Source organism: Aythya ferina, assembly GCF_964211825.1.
Source record: "Aythya ferina genome assembly, chromosome: 4".
Taxonomy (NCBI): Eukaryota; Metazoa; Chordata; class Aves; order Anseriformes; family Anatidae; genus Aythya; species Aythya ferina.
Genome location: NC_140300.1, coordinates 75,450,968 through 75,472,200, shown reverse-complemented (window position 1 = coordinate 75,472,200; position 21,233 = coordinate 75,450,968). Strand labels below are relative to the sequence as shown.

General features: G+C 38.8%; 1 protein-coding gene across 1 annotated transcript in view; it reads left to right on the top strand.

Annotated features, from left to right (window-relative positions):
• Positions 1-21,233, top strand: part of LOC311436111 (uncharacterized protein) — a 209,328-nt gene that overhangs the window by 105,605 nt on the left and 82,490 nt on the right. The window contains exons 12-13 of the mRNA XM_084517934.1: positions 1,282-1,377; positions 2,941-2,998. Coding sequence (XP_084374060.1) covers positions 1,282-1,377; positions 2,941-2,998 — 154 coding nt within the window. The remainder of the gene's footprint in view (positions 1-1,281; positions 1,378-2,940; positions 2,999-21,233) is intronic.

The window sequence follows — 21,233 nt, the reverse complement described above, 5'->3', positions numbered from 1 at the left end:
TAAATATATGCAAAAATACCTATTGTACATCTATCTGAAGGAAGGGTGCGAGATAGCACACTAACACTACTATCAGATTGCCATTTTGGATTCAGTTAACTTGTGTTAAAGTTTTCCTGCTGTTCCACACCTCATCTTCAGCTGTTCATCACCCTTTCCCTGAAATTACCAGCCTCTCAGATCTGTCAGTGTAACTGCATGTGTAGCTTCCCCATAAGCCAGTTTTGCTAAAATGAGCTGTGTTAGATAACCCATACTATTAGAAGTGTTTTAGCTGTTGGATTCATTTAGACAGAACTGGGTTAGAAGCAATTACACATGCCATTATTTGACAGTTTGGAGAAGACTGTAACTTCCAGTAGGGATGAAAGGGGCAGTTGGGTCAGCAGAAAGAAGAGCAATAGCCTTTTAATATGACATAGTTGCTGCCCAAGTAGCCTTACTTAACATCAAGGATACCCCATGTGGGCAGTAGCATTTGTTAATACTGAGAAACTAATATAATTATGATACCTGGAAAATGGACAAACAGGGTTACTCTTCTACCTGCAACGTCTTAAAAGTTGCAGGATCAGACTTGCAGTTAAGCTCATGACTTTCTATTATGTTACGAAAACAATTTTTTTGTCAATCTGAGTCTTGATTCTGGAACAGTCAATGGCTGAAACCATAGCAGGTTACCTTCTTGTTCATTAGAGAAAATAGTTGTCATGAGGGTTTTACTAAATACTAAAAGTATGGGAGGCAACTAAAATGAGGTGAATTGCAGCTAGTCACAACATGTTATACATGTAAAACTTTGACTGAGAGTGTGTGTGACAGTGAGATTGGAAGAGGTGTCATAAGAGATGCATTTTCCCCCATTCCTAACAACCTTTTATTATGTGAATTAAAAAGTGTCCGTATTTCCACATATGACATTATTTTAAAATATGACCATAGGAAGGGGTTTTGGTGTCATCTGGTAGAAGAACAAAAAAATCACAGAAGAGTGTGAAGACTGCAAATATTTATTGATGAACTGAGAGGTAATCTTTATAAATAATAATAATAATAAAGTTTTAAACTTCAGTATTTAGGGCATTGGAGCATTACTGTAGACTGAGGATACTATTATAGATGCAATTAGTCTAGCAAAAGTCTGAATGTATTTTAAAAATAAACCTGATTTTTAATGCAAGGTTAAAATTGCACTTTTAACTTGATGAAGCTTTAATGAACAGTTACATGAAGGTGAACATTTTTCCTAATTATTATTATTATTATTTTTAATTTTGTCAGTCAGATCCTTTTCATCAAGCTATGACAGAGATGTCCAAGCTGCTGCACCGATGAGGGCAATCTCCCCCATCGTGGCTGAGACAGGAGCTACAGAAGGTGAGATGGCATTGAACATGGGAAATAAACGAAGTGTTCTTGTCACATGGGAAACTCATACAGCCTAAAAGTAAATATAAAACTGAAAACTAAATCATTAGGTGCAGACACTTGGAAGCATATTACCATTTCCTTGTTTACCTAGACTCTTATATAATATATATATATAATATATAATAATAGTTGCTGTAAACTTCTCTCAAGGGAATAAATTACTGAAGGGAAAAAACAACAACAACAAACTTAAACACTACATTTAGTGAGGTAAAAAGAGCTGACCTTAAAAGAACTGCACTGAAACCTTGTCTTAGATTTACTGAGTGGAACATCTGGCTGTATGATCCAGTGACGAGCAGCATTTTGGGGTGTATGTTGAAATGTATATGCTTTAGTGGGTTCAGGAACTATTTTGTGGTCTGACAGCAGTAGAAGAAGTAAAACAAAAACAACAACAAAAAAACCTGTTTTTGGGAGGGCTGAGTTTGTTTGTATTTCTGTGTATTACATTTTGTAGATGTGCCCGAGTTTGGTGAACAGATGTGTTTTTATAAACCTAAATAAACAACCAAGAGAGCACATAAACACCTGGGATAGTTAGCAGACTGGTGGTCATCTGTTTGAGCCTTCAATTGCATTTTCCTCTATAATTAGTTGTGTAATTGCTTTTCCAGAGTTGCAGCTAATCTATTTACACATGTAATTAATTATACTTTAAAAAATAATAATAAACAACCATTTTCAGTTGTTTGTTCTTTTTTCTTCATTTGCAGAATGTCAGACTATCACACTACTCAACTGTTTTATTTATGGACTACATTATAACTCCATTCTGGTTATGTCTGTAGAAGGACATATGATACCTAATTGTTTCTCAGGCTAAATAAGGAATTACAGGAAATCAATTGTAACTAAGTTAAATATTGCGAGCAGTAGTAGGCAGGGCAGGAATACCTTGAGAGCATGGCTAAGGGGAGCAATGGGCTAGCCATGATTTTTATTATTTATTATATATTTTTTTTTTATCAAGAAATGGTCTCATTGACTATTAACAGTGCCTTTCTGCAAGCTGAATTTGAAGAAGGAGCTTAGCCTTACTAACTATGTGAGATGCTTGGCAGACTTCTGGTGGTAGGCAAAATTTTGACATTTGCTTCTGAGAGAATTCTGCTGTTATGTGTTTAAAGAGCTGCTCTACCAATGTGCTTTTCTCTGCCATGTGTGGGGTAGATGAGAGTGGCTGCAGGACTGTGGCTGTGTGATGGGGTCATCACTCCTTGCCTGGTCCCCAGGTGCACACACTTGTGTTTCTGAACTCATGACCACTTGGGCCTCTGGCCAAGCTCCTCTTTGAACTCTTCTGGAGTCTTCAGCTCTCAGCTGTATTTAAAGCTCTGCTTGTGCTCAATTCCAGAATCCCTGTGTCTGTGCCCTTTCCTGCTTCCTACCTATTGCAAAATCTGGATATCACTCATTATACACTTCCTACATTTGCTCCTATTTCCTCTTTTGTCAGTGACCTGTGAAGCCACCACAAATCCCACCTTCCTTTCCTTTTTTTTTTAGGATATGCTGTCCTGTGGCCAGCACTTCCAACTGTACCAGGACAAAGGAGAGAAGCTGGGTAAGATGCTATGCTGTTGCTCAAGCTGCACAGTAAAATAAAAGGCAAATAAAAGAGAAAAACATCACTAACAATTCTTGCTACTCTGTCCAATATTAATGTAACATGAAAAGAACTGTTTTCTTTAGAAGATCACTTAAAAAGTTGAACGTTCTTTCAAAAATTAACTGAACTTTGGGAAAAAGTCACATTTTACAGATTTTTTTTGTTTGTTTTTAAAGTGATAAGTCACATTCAATCTGTGCTATAGTCACTGGAGAGTTTGACTGAAAAAAAGAAGACTGAAAGAGGGACTGTCATAATAATTAAAAAATATTCATGGTTGCTGAATGGATTCTAGAATGAATGGCACAACACTGTAAAGTCAACTGCACCCTCCCGAAATCATCTGGCAGTAAGTAGTATTAAGAATGTTGTGTTTGATGTAAAAGATTAAAAATTCACTGTATAGGGAATAGAACTACTAAGGTTGCTGGCTGAAGATCTTAAGACATAAAAGGTATTAGATTACCTACTATTCTTTGCTTTAATCTAACACATAAATGTTTTATTGTGGTCAAACTCAACTCTTGGATTCAAAGTCAGTATCAAAAAAAATCAGACGTATCAAACAAAAGCACTTCATCAAAACAAACAAACAAAAAAAAACAATTCTTTGAATAGATAGTGGGAGTTTCATAGGGCACTTCTGCATGGATCTGTGTGATGCTGTGTCCAGAAAGCAACACAACCCGTTCAGATCCTTAGGGATCTGTGACAGAGCCAGCGCTCCTTCTGCAGGAGGGTTTAAAAAAAAAAGTTCAGAAATAACACTGACAGGACTAACTCAATGAACTAAAATAAAAGTGAACTAAAATAAAATAAAAATGAGAACTGAAACACCACCCAGTTATTCTCCTGGACCTCTCAAAATAAAGAGTACTTTAAACATTGTAATGCTAGTTCATTGCTCATTAATTCTGTAACTTTAATGACACACTAAGGGTGAACAGGGATATTTTGCAGTGCTTAGCAGACATATGAGAGGATCAACACTCACAGACTGAGTTTGTTAATTATAGTATAGTTATTTTTACAGTTAATTTTCTGTAGTTTTAAAATGTGATACCTATATACAATTAAAGAATATAAAAGAATATAAAATCAAGATTTTATTTTCTTTTTAAAACTGTTTAGTGATAGTTAAGAGTTAACTCTGAAGGCTGTTATTATCTATAGATATATCCCATTAACACCTGAAGACTGCTAAACCATTAGTTTCCCTAATATGTTGCAATAGTTGGATGAAAACTGCCACAAGGCTAGAAGCAAAAAGGAGAACCTTTAGAAACTTTAAGAACTTGGGAAGGATTGTGGTACATACTTTACTCACAGTGACAGTGGAAAATAATATTTCATTAGAGAAAATATAACTAGATTTTAGCACACACACACACAAAAAAAAACTAAAGCAAACCAAACCAAACCAAAACCAACCAACCAACCAAAAAAAAAACCCAAAACCAAAAACAAAACAAAAAAAAAAACAAAAACAACAACAACAAAAAAAAAACTTGTGGTAATTTCGAGAAAAATTGCTACATTAGAAAAGCCACATCAATTAGAAAAAAAGGAATAAATGGAGGAAACAGAATAAGGTGACTAAAAAAGAGAGACTGACTTTTCAAACTCTGAAACAGCCCCCAGCTAAGCAGTGAAATGATAATAAATATGCTAATACTCATTTCAGTACTATGGAAAAGACAGAGCTGTATTCATTTGGCCAAACAAATCCAGATGTCTAGTGCCAAGGGAGATGCCCTGCAGTAGTAGATCAGTGAGCTGCCACTGGGGGGCAGGATGGGCATTTGATATTGGGTACCAACCCCAGGGGCTCTGTCCCTGGCAGGGCTGGGGCTTGTGATTTGGGAAGGGAGCCCAGCTCCAGGCAGAGCTGGCAACTTCCTCCTGTCACTGGTGGAGGCAGAAGCCTGCCAGCACAAGAGATGATCCAAGGTCATTTTGTTTGTTTTGTTTGTTTGTTATCTGTATACCTGTAACCAGCACTTGGTCATGTTAAAGCAAGTACACTGCAGTAAGCAGCTGTGATTCACATAGATAAAATGCTGAATGGTTTTCTGCAGAAATTTCTGCTCTTGATTACTTCAAGCTGATGTGAAATCAAATGAAAGAAGTTGATTCTGTCCTGAACATTTTACTTGCAGCCATTTGGTGATGATACTCATTAATCAAGGTAAAACTCATTGTATTGCTTCATTTCTGTCATTATAGGGAAATGCTACTTTGCTTCAGATCCAAAGGGTGGCATAATTTTATCTTCTGTATGACAGATTCTCTTCTGCATGTAACTGCTTCCTTATGCCATTCACCATTAAACTATGTGTATTTTTTTTTTCTTCTTTCTCTTTTCTCTTTTTTAACTAGCTATTTAATATGGTCTTCCAGTTTATTGTAAATGACCTATACAATATATATAAATTACCTTCTGCAGTTTGTAAGCTTATTTTATATACCAACTTAGTATTGTGAAACATCACACTGTTAAAATAGGGCTGGCAGTTTTCAGGGTATTAATCTGTTACCACAATAGAATAAATCTGAAAATATTTGATAGGATAAAACTTTGTTCTTTCATCCCATTTCCAACTATAAGATTCCAAAATGCTCTCAGCTATAGCTGTTTTCAGCATGGACTCCCAGGCATCTTCATTCCAATCTCTGAGGTGGGGGATCCACAGGAGTGCAGAGAAGAATTGTCTGAAGCCATTGAAAAAAGTCTGACAAAACTCAGTGTAGAATGTTCTGAGCTTAATGATAAAAGGGTTTTCCTCACTAAAGGCAACTGTCAGGGGACTGACAAGGGGGGCAGAGGGATAGGAAAAGTTCATGGATGTGGGGTGTAGGCATGTGAGTGTTTAATTGATAGAAAGTCTAAATTCTGTAACCAGACTCCTATGAAGACATATTTAGTGTATTTAAACCTTGTAATAGTTCCAAAAATGTTTAAACTACTAAATTAAAAAAGAAAACAAAGCTTTAGAAAACTTTTTTTTTTCTTGTTTGTTTTTTGTTCTCCCTATACTGTTTCAGCTTCCAGAGGTTTAAGTGGAGAATATGGGACAAGTTGAGGGGGATGAGAGAATTCAGCCATGATCTTGTTTTAAGTGTTACTTTGAAGATGTATCCACCACTTTGTGTCTGCCTAATGCAATTCACAGTGGGAAGATAGGCATTTTGCCTGCATCATAATGACTTCTGAAAAGGCAGATACCTTGGGCTGTCTTGCATTACTTTTATTTTATAATTAATCATTAGCTGATGCCCTTTATAAAATAAAAATCAGGCACAGCAGCTGAGTTATTCGCCTTTGAAAAGCTGTTACTATGCACACAACATGCCTTTCTTCTTGTCACTAATAATATCACAAAGATGTAAGGAGGGAAAATGCTACACTGACATTGTGTCATGTCCAGTACAAATGAAAGTGCCATAAACACTGGAAAAACATATGAATAGGAAGAGCTTCATTGGCAAATAATTCCAATGGGCCATCATGACTGATGATATTGAATCCATTGTTCATATGCAGGGATAGAAGCTTAGCAAAAGTTTCAATACAACTGTCAAGCCATGTTTTGAATTTGGTTCTCTTTACAAGTCATCTATTTAGCTCCACATTTTTCTTATTTTTTTCTTCTTCAAAGAGCAATGGAAAAAGAGAAAGAACTCATTAGTGGATAAATATCTGTAGCAAGACCTGAGCCACTAAAAGCATCTGCCATTTTGACCCAGTAAATATATGTGAAACCATACTGTGCATGAGAGTTGATGCAAGTTCTGCCTTGATAAGCTATGCTGACCCTAAGAGAAATATTAGCATTTAAAATGCATGGGAGAGACACTAATCTGAAATCCACACCATATAACAATGTATGAGCTCCCACTGCAGTCAGATTACATTCCATTGCATTTCAATGCAGTCCATTACATTCAGTAAGCTGTCCCCAAAGACCGCCAGGAGTTGGGTGAAGAAGAGAAGCTGACAATTTGGGTAGTCATCCTATAGAGAACGACTGTGCAGCTGAATCCTTTGGGATTTGGGAAGGAAGCTTTTGAGGTAGACAGAGCAGAAAAAAGTGATGCAGATGGGTCACAGGATTTGGGAGCCTGCATAAAGGAGAAGGTCTCTACTCCTTCAGAAGGTGAAGGCCAGCAAGATGCTGAGTGCAAGGTGCAAAGCTTTAGGAGTTATTCCCTCCCTAGGGTCTTTTTCTGCTGTTTTCAAAAATGTGTGGTATGGACACCTACCCCACTTCTAGCTCCCTTCTTCTGAATGGGTGACTGCCACCCTCACTGCCAGGCAGGGGTGAGCTCCCTCCACCATTCTCCCTCTCCCCCAGGAGGCCCCTCTGCCTTCTTGTTCTTTGTCTGCTGCTCAGGGGATGTGGCCAAGCTGCTATCATTCCTGGGGGTGCAAGAAGAGACTGGGAAACCACAAAGTGGCATTTTGCATCCCTGCTTTGCCATGTGCTGGCAAGGTACTGATCTCCTCCTTGCTTGTCTGGTCCTTGGTGTATTATGACTTATTCTCAAGTGTTTCTTTTAGATGAGTGACACACAAATGAGTGCTTGTGATGGACAGAGCAGCAGGGGAAACTCAAAGAATTTATTATTAATTATCTGTCTGCACGCACACACACACAAAATCCTGAAAGTGTGTCTGTTAAACTTTAAAATAGTCTAGTCTATTTCTCTGACAACATTCTGTATTGTTAAATAAGATCAAAGTGTGATTGATGATCTGCAGATCCAGATCTAGGCTTCTAAACTATCCAACTGCATCTACAATCCTATCATGAGAACACCCTGTCATCAAATGCCACATCTTTTCAGGGCAGCTCACATATCTCTAAAGTGCTCCTTAGTAATTAAACAACTTTATCACAGTTATAACAAATGTCACTCATAATGTTAATGAAAGCATTAGACTAGTGTTTCAACTAAGCTTATCAGGGGATGTTAGTATATTTTGGATTGTTTTATTTTATTTTATTTTATTAATTAGAAGTCTAATATTTGAATATAGAATATGGGGGTTTTTAAGAGTTATTTAGTATTTGAATATTTTTTCCCAGCAGTGGAAGATTTCATATTTTTTTTTCAGATTTTTTTTTTTTTAAACATATTGAGTTGAAAAGTCAATTAGCAAATTAATATGTAAAAAAGATGGATGGAGAGAAGTAGAACATCCATATATATCATTGGTGGTAAGCCTAACAGCCATCAACTTTGCCTATATTCACCTATCTTGTGCTCTGTATTATTTATTCATCTGAAACACATTTGAAAATCAATCAGAAGAAGATAAAATAATGTAAATTAGTCCTGTTTAGTGTAACTAGAAATCAGAACTGAGTAAAATACTTGTAGGACCAGAGTTCCCCAGCATTGGTGGCTGCTTCCATACATGAAGTGTTTCCCTTAAAAACATTAATCAAATTGTTCAAGAGTAGTTAGAATCTACTCCCAGAGCATCTTTAGTTTATTATTCTGACTGTGCACATAATAAATATTTTATATTTTAGACTCTGTCTGCAAATGATTGAAAGAAGGAAAAGAAAAAAAGAAGAAGGAAGGACTAGGAAAGAAAAAAAAAAAAAAAAAAAAAAAAAAAAAGCAAAGAAGCAATCTAAAGAGAGAAATAGGAAACACCAAGGTGCATTTATTGCAGGATTTACCTTATAATGAAACTTTATACCCATGTCAAGAGAAGGGGAAAAACACAATGTGTCCTGGCACAAGTACAACTGAGGCTAAATCGCGATGATGCTGTCCAGCATGTCCTTTAATGGTTTAGTAGGTCACAAAGTAAAATTTGTGAAGTTACAAACTTTATCCTTGGTTTTGAACTGCATTTGACTTCATGTAGCTTAGCTCAGGGCAATAGAATTGTTTGTGTTATATGTCGAGAAAATGGTTGATATTAATAAAGAAGGGGGAGATTTGGGAATGTGGCCATGGGGGTTAGAAAGCCCCGTGGTTGAGATAACATTAGACTCTTAATGACGAGGCCATCAGGAATATAAAAGAGTTTAGAGGAAACAAAGAAGGGTGATTCAGGAGACTCCATGCAGTCTCCGGTTTCTTGTGGTTTCTTGTTCTCCAGATGGTTTTCTTGTTCTCCAGCCCTTAAGGCCTGGATGTTTCTGGGTGTTTGCTGTTGTTGTTACATTCAAAGTTGTTTGACCAACGAAAAAGTTGTTTTGAAAAGAACTGCTGTGGAGAGAAGGGTATAAGAGGGGAGCCTGCCCTCAAGATAAAAAAAGGCAACACGATGAAGTTACATCAATAAAGAAGCAGAAAAAAGAAGTGAAGAGGAACAGGCTGGCAGAATGGAGACCAGGACGGGAACAGGCATTTCGATTGCCTCATGAGGGTAGGTTCGGCCAAACTCAGCAAACCGCTCAAAGAAGCTCGTACTGAAAGTCGCTGGAAATAGGCGCACTGAAGCTGGAGAGAAGCTTGAGCTGAGAGAAGCGGAGCCGTGCACACAACTGCCTCTCGCTGGTAAGCAGTTGCGCATTATGGGGAATCATACGTCCTTAGAAACAAAGACTGTCCTGGTAACCTTACAGCTTATTCTCCTTCTTAACAATCAGACAGTTTATGAGCCTGAAATATGGGACCAAACTGAGATCAAGGTGTGGGACTCTGCTACTAAAACCAACAAGGTTGCAATGGGATTGCTCGGCACCTGGTGAGCAGTCTCTGAGGCCTTAAAGAGACATTTGGAGCCACAATCACAAACGTGTGGCTTGCCAGATAGTGAGGGAGCTGCAGGCTCCTTTACTGATCCAACTGCTGCACCATCGGCCCCTCTGCTGCTACAACCATCGAAGGCCTTTGCTGTTCCGCCCCCTGGCGACCTGGACGTGCCTTTTGACCCAGGCCCTATTGGCCTTGAAAAGGAGATGGATATGTTTTTCTTCAATCTGGGAAGAACGGGATACATAAGGCCTGAAGACCGAGTTGCTTGACAACTTAAAGTGAGACATATTGTTCAAAAGGAATGGAAAATGGAGACTTGTTACTAATCAAGAAAAGGAATGAAAAATGGAGGCTGTTAAGTCATGGAACTTAAAGGATTGTTTGTTACCTTTTATAATCATGAATATGTATAGGCATACTCGATTTTAGTAAGTCATGGAACTTAAAGGATTGTTTGTTACCTTTCCTGATTGTACGTAAGTATAGGCATATAGGGTTTAGTATGTAAAGCAATGTTCTGTATATTTGGAATGTTTGGTGTTCGTGTGTGCATGTTGGTGGAGTCTAGACTCCCCGCACACCCAGCGCTGTTTACTTGCCTTTTATACCTTTTAGAAATATTTGTTTTATAAATATTACAAAATTCAGATTGAGTTGAGACTTCATTTATAACATTTGTGATATCCATATTTTTCATCTGTAGAGTGTTTAGCTGGGGTATTGTCATTACTATTAGATGTTGCACGAAGGATGATAGACTGACTTCTATCTGCATAGCTTATGCTATGAAACATTCTTACCACTATGAGTTGCATTCCTCTTGTTCAATTTTATCCCTGTTATATAGTAGTAGATGGCCATGGAAACATGGGTAGAGTTTGAGTTTTATTAGTCATAACAATGAAGAGTTCTGGCTTGAAAAATCATCATTAAGCAATTCAAACTGGATTTCTTTTCAAACTGTTAGTTAACAGTTGTTTTTTTGTTTTGTTTTGTTTTTATATTTGCTAGTTTGCTGGTTTGTTTGCTGAGCAGTAAACTTTCAGGATCCATACAGCATACAGGTGGCATGGGTTTGTTTTGTTCTCAGCCTTTCTATCATCTCCTACCACATTAAGACACATTTGCTCTTCACAGAGCAGTGCTGTCTTAGAAATACATCTGCAAGCTGGAAGCTAATCAGCAACTCTAGAGACGATGGTCTAGAGACGATCTAACTCTAGATGGATGGTTTTATTATAGATCTGGTTAAGTCAATAACTGCACTTAGTACTCAAAGAACTTGAAACATAAGCCAGCTTTTCTATTTGAGTGCAAACATCAAGAAAGCCTTTGCTGAGATGACCACAAGATATAACTGCCTTTTTAAAATTCAAAAGTCAGTAGCTAGACTTCTCTACCAAGATGTGAAAACACCATTGTATCTTTTCTTATTGCACTATATTGCACTAATACCTTCTGAGCTTGGGAACCCTGTCAGCAATAAGTAGATTAGGTAAAAATGGTTGTCTCTCTCTGATTTCAATAAGTATACCGAAGGTTACATAAAATATGTGAGTATTTATTAGAACAGCAAGAATTTATGAATCCCTAAAGCCAGAGCTTTAGGAAACAGACTGTGGTAAGGGAAAGTTATGGGTTTCAACTCCTACTTCCATTAATATTTATATTATACAACAGAAAAAATTGACACACTTCTAATCAACGTAGTTGTTAGAGATGATCATAGGACATGGCAACACAATGTTATAAATGAAGTCTCAACTCAATCTGAACTTAGTAATATTTATAAAAGGCAAGTAAACAACTCTGGGTGCGCGGGGAGTCTATGCTCTACCAACACGCACACACAAACATCGAACTTTCTAAATATACAAAACAATGTTTTACATAACATTTCTTTTTCATACTAAACCTGAATACGCCTATACATATGTACAATCAGAAAAGGTAACAAACAATAAACTGTCTGATTGTTAAGAAGGAGAATAAGCTGCAAGGTTACCAGGACAGTCTTAGTTTCCAAGGACGTATGATTCCCCATAATGCACAGCTGCTTACCAGCAAGGGGCAGTTGTGTGCGCGGCTCCGTTTCTCTCAGCTTGAACTCCTTCCCAGCTCCCGTGCGCCTATTTCCAGCGACTTTCAGTACAAGCTTCTTTGAGCAGTTTGCTGAGTTTGGCCAAACCTACCTTCATGAGGCAATCGAAATGCCTGTTCCCGTCCTGGTCCCTGTTCTGCTAGCCTGTTCATTCTTTTTTTCTACTTTATTGATGACATAACTTCATTATATCGTGTGGCCTCTTTTTCTTGAGGACAGGCTCCCCTCTTATACCCCTCGCCCCACAGCAGTCCTTTTCAAACAACTTTTCATTGGTCAAACAACTTTGAATATAACAACAGCAAACATCCAGCAACTTCCATGCCTTAATGGCTGGAGAACAAGCAACCCCAGACGGCATGGAGTCTCCTGAATCACCCTTCTTTGTTCCCTTTAAACTCTTCACATTCCTGATGGCCTCATCATTAAGAGTCTGATGTTATCATCAACCATGGGGCTTGTTGACCCCCATGGCCACACTCCCACTTCTCCCCCTTCTTTATTAACAGTAACTATCTTCTTGGCATGAATTATTACTCCATATATCACAGCAGATACACTGCTTTATTTTTTTTTTTATTTTATTTGTTAGTTATGCACAGTTATAGCATATTATTCCAATTGTCCTTGTAAGAAATTTCTTGTAAATTAAATATGGTTCTAAAACCTCAGCCTCACTTTGGATTTTGTAAATCTGAGAGGTCAACTCTGAGCATTCATTCAGAAATAGGGCTTCGGATTTGGCATGTTGCAACAAATTCTGGAAAGCAGCAGTGCAGTGAGTTGGTAGAGAATGAGTGAAAGTGCTATGAAATTTTTATTTTTCTGAAGTATGCGTCTTGCCTTGAAAAGGGCCAAGAGCACCAGGTGGGACGAAACTACATTTCATGGTTTCTGGAGTCTCACATCATGCTTTGTAGCAACTTTGGTCTGACCATCCTGGGTTGTTTCTACCTTAATCTTTGGGAGAAGTTCTTTAATCAGATGCTTACTTTTATGAAATTTCACTAAATAAATATTTTTCAGTTCTTTTTCTGGATGAAAGTGTTTCTGATTTTCCATTGTAAAGAAGATTTGCCATTAAAGATGGTGAAACTCTACAGATAGTTCTATGAAAGGATAGTATATTTTGTTATACGATAAATTTGTTTTGCTGTGTAGCCTACTCACCTCACTCTTTACCTCCTTTGCAAATTTTGACAGAAATTCAGATATTCCAGATGTATCATGATTACTTCAGTCTCTGGATGCTTTGGGATTCTTGGTATCAGATATTGCATTCCTGTAACTTAATTTTTTAATGAAATGTGAGGAGATATTCTTTCAAAATAACTTCTATTTGTATTTTATATATATATAATAAATGTGTCTGGAGAGCTGTGCTTCTTATTCAACTGAAGAATTATATTACTCCTATGACTATCACTTGTTTTTTAAATGAAGTTTTACTAGCATGTTCTGAAAGTAAACACTTCATAGCATAAGAAGGCTTCTTTTGTCCTTTATGTTACTATGGAACTGACGTTGCTTTAAGTCATGTTTGTTATTAGCTATGTGATTTTCGTTTTGGTTGGAATCACCACAAACAGCTTGAACCTTTCAAACTACCTAAATTATTGGTTAATAATAACTAAATTTGACAATACCCAATAGTAAGAATCTATGACTTTGAATATATATTTTATACAGATGTATTTAAAGAAATTTAACTTTATTTAATTCAAATTTTAGCTCCATAAACTAAGTATATCCAATAACTGTAACCACTTTGTATGCATTTTGTGGTACTGCATAAACCACTCTTTCTTCATTGTCATTGTAGATGCACCAGTATGAAAAAACAAGACACAGATTAAGTGTCGTTTGAAACAAAATACAGCTCAAGCCTATATCCACATTTTGAGTTTAGAGCTCTTTTCTTTCTAAAATGTTCAGTATGCAAAGCTTAATATGGCTTTAAAATGCTGTGGTCTCAGTAGTGGTGCTCAAGGGTCAAAAATGGATGAAGGTCTTTCAGAATGTGAAATGCTAAATTTCCAATCAATACATCCATCGAGTCTAGACAGAGAGTATGTTCCATTCTGAACTAACAGTCATATTCAGATTTCATCTGTGCATTTTGTTTTTGCCGATGGAGCTTCTGTGTGTCTCTTACTGGCAGGCTAATGGCAGGTGTTCATGCAAAGTTACTGCAAGTGCTCAACTTCACACATATTTATAAGGTCCCAGACAGCATGGTTTGCTGTCTGTCTGAATTACATTTAAGTCGACTGAAGATGCATTTAGTTTATAACTATCACATTTTTAATAAATGTGCAGAGCTGAGGCAACAGAAAAAGTTGTGGCCAGTCTAGGGTCTCAGTTTGGGGGGCTTTTCGCTTTCTCTGTCAAATGATTTGTAATGATTTATTATTATTATTATTATTAAAATATTTTTCTTGTTTGGACTGATGTAGACTGAAGGGAGTTTTAGAGATTTATTTTTCAGCATGTAAAAGAAATTGATTAAGTGGATCTAAGATTTGAGTGACTGCCAGCAGTAGAAGTGGAAATGGTGTCATCACAAACCAAGCAGCAATGTTGTAAAGAAAGAAAAATGTGTATTTGTCATGTCAATTGGTCCACTAGCTAATGTTAATGTGCCCCCTTTTGTGAAAAAGAATTAGTTTTCTTTGTGTTTTTAGGCATTATTTGAGTTTGAGTTGACAACAATACAAATCTCTGGAACATTATCTTGAAGAGTAGATATGTGTACTGGGAAGTGAGCAGGCTTCCCTAATGCTTCAGGACAGATGAAAGCAATGCTATTAAGCTCCTTACCATTCAGAGAGTGTCATTCATCCATCATCAGCAATTTTAAGGTGTAAGATAGATGTTTTCATTTCAGTAATTACATCAGCATAGTTATTCTTCTATACATTAGCCAAATTCATCATTTAGTTTACTTAGGAAAGTAGGTTACGGACTAGCCTTTGGAATAAATACTCACAAACAAAACCAATGGTTGCTACATTTGATTTTGTTTATTAACTCAACTGACTGTGTACTTCCTGGTGCAATTTTTATTCTGTTAATTTCAAAATTCTTTACATTCTGCGTGCCATGTACCCTGTGTGCAACACCTCACCCTGTTTGGACCGCATCTGTTGTCCATCTTTAATTCTAAACAGTGCCATCTTTCTTTTCTCCACCTGCAGTTACCAAGCTAACATATTGTTGGCATATGGAAGGGCACAAAGATCAGATTTGCTGATTGTATTGTAATGGTTAAGTGAATGTCCCATCCTTTTCACAACAGGTGCAGTTTTCCTCTCTCCTGTGTCCATCCCTCCCCTTGCCCATAAAAGAAGCAGGCATCCAGATGAGCAACTTAATTTCTGATACAATTTCAAAACAGACTTTCATTGTTCTCCTAAAACACAGCCCTGTCAGGTATGTTGAAGCAGGGAAATAAAGTGAGCTTAAATTGAAAAGCAGACCTCAGAACAAACCAGTCTCAAGAGCCAGGATACACTGAAGGGCAATGAGCCTCATCTATCTTTACCAGGACCAATTTAAAATCTGTGGCAGGAAGGCCACAATAAAATATCTGGTGTTTGGCTGGACCTGGCTTCAGTGGATTGCCCAGCCTGAGTGACCCACTGATGCTCAGTGCCCTCGGTGTGAAGACAGAAAGAGGTGCTGATGAGCAGAGCTCTGGAGGATAAGGTCTTGTCCACTTCACCCATCAGTTGGATCCAGCTAGATCCAAGTCTAAAACTGCTTTGACACATTGAACTTAATTTTCGAAGTCTTTGACTCACATTTGCTTTTCTGCATCTTTAGATGTGGCTATTAAAAAACAACAACAACAACAACAACAAAAATCCTCAACTGCCTCACAAAGCGAGGCAACAGACAATATGTTAGATGATATGCATAGGGCAATTTGAAGATGAAAAGCACAGAGGAAATGCTAACCACTATTACTGTTAGTCCACATGGGAATGAAACAGTAATAGATAGAGGATAGATGTCCTAGGCATTTGATAGATACTTTGTGTAGAAAGTTTAATACCCCCTGAATGCTGCAGAAATCAGCTTTCAGTAGTTCAGAGAGCTCTAGCTCTTTGTTTCATTTTTATCCCCTCAGTAGTAAGTGACAACAAGCTGAAGTATTATTCTAATAATCTTATACTTCTTGTTTATTGTTGTTTATAAAAGGGCTTCTGGATAAATGTTCAATACTTTTTTTTTTTTTCTTTTTTTTTTTAATGCCCCTACAAATATATATAATGACTTTATGGATGCACTAAAAAGATGGCATATTTAAAAGTTTTGAAAACTATCTGAAATGGCATAATAAGCTGGAAAATAGTATATACATGTATGCTGTATGCAACAAAAGCAAATCTCATTTTTCATTTGAAGAAGAATGGCAAAATAATAAATCATGACTGGTGACATTTCCCCATGCTACCACGTATTTGTAACACACTTATTTAAAGGCTGTGTTGGCCATATCCATTCATCTTTCCTCCTGGGTCAATTATGCTGTTTGCATTCAAATCAATCCCTTAATCAAGCCCGTTGATAATTGCAGCAGTGTAAGGGGGATATTTATCATAGAAATGTAATGAAGGCACTTTGTTCCAGTGCAGCAGAGTCTAATATTGTGCTGCCACAATGGGCCATTTATGTATATGTCTGTAGTTTATTTTCCTAATCTACAGTCTCAGACATGGGAGTGCTTGGATCTCACTGATGGGGTTAGATGAGCATGATTTTTGCCTTAAAAACACTGTCTTTAGGGTTTGCTATGATGTTTCTTGGTATTGCTAACTAGGGGAAAATTCTACCATTGTGTAGAAGTCTCTACCCTTCCAAAAAGAAGCAATCAGAATGAGACCTTGTATGTGCTCTTTACCACATAGCATGGAAGTGAGAAAAAAGTTTTTTGTCTTGTGTCATGAGTGCAATTCAGACCTGGGCAGGGAATTAGCTCATTAGGTCTGTGTGGGCTTTCTAAAATTTAAATTATGTCCTTGCTTGTGGAAGTTTGTTATGCTCAGGCAGGCAAAAGTATCATCTGATCAGTGTCCATAAAACATGCTGGAACTGCTGATACTTGTTATCTATTATCATAGAAATAATACCGATTGAAATTAAAAAACAATATTGTTGAACAAAGGCTATATTGCCACTGGCTCCAGGAACTGTCTCATTTTCAGAAACTTGCTTCTCATTCCAAAGGATGCTCTGGGTAGAATTACTAGTGAGAACATTGTTGTATACATTGATGGTGTGAGAATGTAAAGGCAGGCTTTGTGAAGAAAGATAATATCTCCTATTAGATTAAAATATATAGCCAGGAAAAGCCCAGGCGTATAGATTTCTAATCTGAAATGGAATCTTTCATCTGAAGATAGTACGTACCAATTTCCATTCATTTATATGAAAGATGAAGTGAACCCAGGTTTTTCCTTTTTGGTAAAAACATTGTTAAATCTTGCTGGTTTTGTTTTTAGTTTTAAAAAGCATCTGCAATAGCTACTTCTTGGTTAATGTGTTATGAAGTTCTAACAAAAAGATGCTTATAATTGGCCTTGAACAACAAAAACTTATTGCTTTAATAAAGCCCAGGTAATTTGGATTTAGTGAGCTGAAGCAGGCAGAACGACAAAGCTGATATGCCTTTGCCATTTTCTGATTCCTCCATTTTTTTCCCCAATGTGTGTTGCACCCAGTGCAGACAGCTAGGTCCAGGGGGTTCAAAACAGAGCCTGTACTTTTGTGACAGCTCTCACCCAATTTGCTGACTGCATGGTGCAATGCAAGAATAGAATAAGTTGGAGGTGCCTTTTTCCCAGTCTCAGATGAATGACAGCAGTCACACCTTCCTCCAGAACAGATGACAGATGACATATAAAATATCTTCTAGTCTGTGTTGCTCACCTTTTCTTCTCTCTTTTGTAAGCAATCTAGTTAAACAGGGCTTGCTTTGGTTGTATCCTCTTCCAGTTACCAAACTGTAAGTAAGTTCAGCCAGTAAAATTTGGTATCTTTTAAGGTAATCCAGCAATGTTCTTCAATATTTCAGCTGCTAGCTAATGGCATTATGCATTTAGATTCCTCAGTATCCTTTCAAAACATCCCCCTGCAGCTTTAATACTGTCCTGGTTTCAGTTAGAACAGAATTAATTTTCTTCCTGGTAGCTGGTGGAATGCTGTGTTTTGGCTTAGGATGAGAAGAGTGCTGATAACACCCCGATGTTTTAATTGCTGCAGAGCAGTGCTTATACTAAGCCAAGGACGTCTCAGCCTTTTGCTCTGTCCTGCCAACAGGCAGGCCGGGGGTGCAGTAAGAGCTGGGAGGGGACAGACCCAGGACAGGTGACCCAAACTAGCCAAAGGGGTATTCCATACCATCTGACGTCATGCTAAACAATATATAGGGGTGGCTAGCCAGGGAAGGGTGCGGGACTGCTCGGGGTTAAGCTGGGCATCGGTCAGCGGGTGGTGAGCAATTGCATTGTGCATCACTTGTTTGTACATATTATTAGTAGTAGTACTATTATCATCATTGTATTATTATTATTATTGTTATTATTACTTTTGTTATTATTATTTTCCTGTCTTATTAAACTGTCTTTATCTCAACTCACAGGCTTCACTTTCCATTTCTCTCCCCCATCCCAGAGAGGGAGGGGGGAGGGTGAGCGAACGGCTGTGTGGTGTTTAGCTGCTGGCCGGGTTAAACCCTTTTTTCCTTTTTTTCAATCCACCCCTTATTCCATACCATTTATGTTATGCTCAGGTTACACTCTTTTCCATACATTCTAATTAGTTACCTATAGTAGTCATGGTAGTGATAACATATAGTATTATATAGTAATTAACATGGTACAATTCAGTTCATGGGCTATTCTCACCCAGTATTAAATCTCCTTGAGGTACACACCGGACCTCTCTGTTCTTTTGCATCACCCACCAAGTGTATCCAGGTCCCTGAGCGAAGACAATTCCACGAATGGGTTTGCCTTTTCCTGAGGCAGGAGTAGCCCAGACTGTTTTACCCAGCATATTTCTTACATGCACTACAGGAACTTTATCCCCATCTACAGTACGTAACAGGTTTGATTGGGCAGGTCCAGCTCGGTTGGCAGATCCCCTAGTATTGACTAACCAGGTGGCCTTTGCCAAATGCGTATCCCAGTTTTTGAATGTCCCAGCACCCATTGCTTTCAATGTAGTCTTTAACAGTCCGTTGTATCGTTCAACTTTCCTGGAGGCTGGTGCATGATAGGGGATGTGATACACCCATTCAATACCATGTTCTTTGGCCCAAGCGTCTATAAGGTTGTTTCGGAAATGAGTTCCATTGTCTGACTCTATTCTTTCTGGGGTACCATGTCGCCATAGGACTTGCTTTTCAAGGCCCAGGATAGTGTTCCGGGCAGTGGCATGAGGCACAGGATATGTTTCCAGCCATCCGGTGGTTGCTTCCACCATTGTAAGTACGTGGCGCTTGCCATTGTGAGTTTGAGGGAGTGTGATGTAATCAATCTGCCAGGCCTCTCCATATTTATATTTCAGCCATCGTCCTCCATACCAAAGAGGCTTTGACCGTTTGGCTTGCTTGATTGCAGCACATGTTTCACAGTCATGAATAACCTGTGCTATAGCGTCCATGGTCAGGTCCACCCCTCGATCACGAGCCCATCTGTATGTTGCATCTCTACCTTGATGGCCTGAGGTGTCATGGGCCCATCGGGCTATAAATAATTCACCTTTATGCTGCCAATCCAGGTCCACCTGAGCTACTTCAATCTTAGCAGCCTGATCCACCTGCTGGTTGTTCTGATGTTCTTCAGTAGCCCGATTCTTGGGCACATGAGCATCTACGTGGCGTACTTTCACAGCCAGGTTCTCTACCCGAGCAGCAATATCTTGCCACAATGCAGCAGCCCAGATGGGTTTGCCCCTACGCTGCCAGTTGTTTTGCTTCCATTGCTGTAACCATCCCCACAGGGCATTTGCTACCATCCATGAATCGGTGTAGAGATAGAGAACTGGCCATTTTTCTCGTTCAGCAATGTCTAAAGCCAGCTGAATGGCCTTCACTTCTGCAAACTGACTCGATTCACCTTCTCCCTCAGCAGCTTCTGCAACTCGTCATGTAGGATTCCATACAGCAGCCTTCCATCTCCGATGCTTCCCCACAATATGACAGGACCCATCAGTGAACAGGGCATATTTCTTCTCATTCTCTGGTAACTGGTTGTACAGTGGGGCTTCTTCAGCACGACCCACCTCCTCCTCTGATGATATCCCAAAGTATTTGCCTTCTGGCCAGTCCATAATCACTTCCAATATTCCTGGGCGACTGGGGTTTCCTATTCGAGCCCGCTGAGTAATCAGTGCAACCCACTTGCTCCATGTAGCATCAGTTGCATGATGCGTAGAAGAGACCCTTCCCTTGAACATCCAGCCTAGTACCGGCAATCGGGGTGCTAGGAGGAGCTGCGCTTCAGTACCGACCACCTCCGAAGCAGATCGAACTCCTTCATATGCTGCCAATATCTCCTTTTCAGTTGGAGTATAGCGGGCCTCAGATCCTCTGTATCTGTACTGGGTCTGGCTGGAATGTTAACTTTCCCAGCAGCAGCCCATACAGTGCCATACTCTGTACTTGTAGCTGGAACAGCAGTGTTATCACACCAGTGTTGTGTCTACTGCTGAGCAGCAGTGGCACAGCATTGGGCCTTTCTCTAACCCTCCTAGGGGGTGGGCAAAAAGTGAGGAGAGAAACATCACTAGGGCAGCTGACCTAAACCAATCAAAGGGATATTCCATACCATGTGGTGTCACACTCAGCAATAAAAGGTGGAAACAGGAAGAAGAGGGGAGGGGTGGGCTCTCGTTGAGAAGACGTCGGTCCTCCTCTCAAACACCGGCTGCGTGCGTTGAGGCCTTGCTTCAAGGACGTGGTCAATCGTCGCTCATTTGTGGGAATTAGAGAGTAATTTCTTTCCTCTGAACTTCCATATAGCTTTCATTTATTTTGTTTGTTTGTTTTCCTCCCTTTTTCCCCTTTCCCTTTTATTTCCCCTTAGTTAAATTGTTTAGTTCATGGTAGTCTTTATTTAATTATTATAATTATTTCCCTTTAATTAAATTATCCTTATCTCAACCCGTGAGTTGTTCTTTGCTTTACTTCTCCCCCTCCTCATCTAAAGGAGGGGGAGTGAGAGAGCGGTTATGGGGTTTAGCTGCCCAGCACGGTAAAACCACCACAGTATCCCCGACTCCAAAACCCCAGGGGCCGACCTTGAGTTTCCCCAGGTTCTTTCTGCCAGAGGCTCCAGGTGGGGCTGTTCTCCCCGG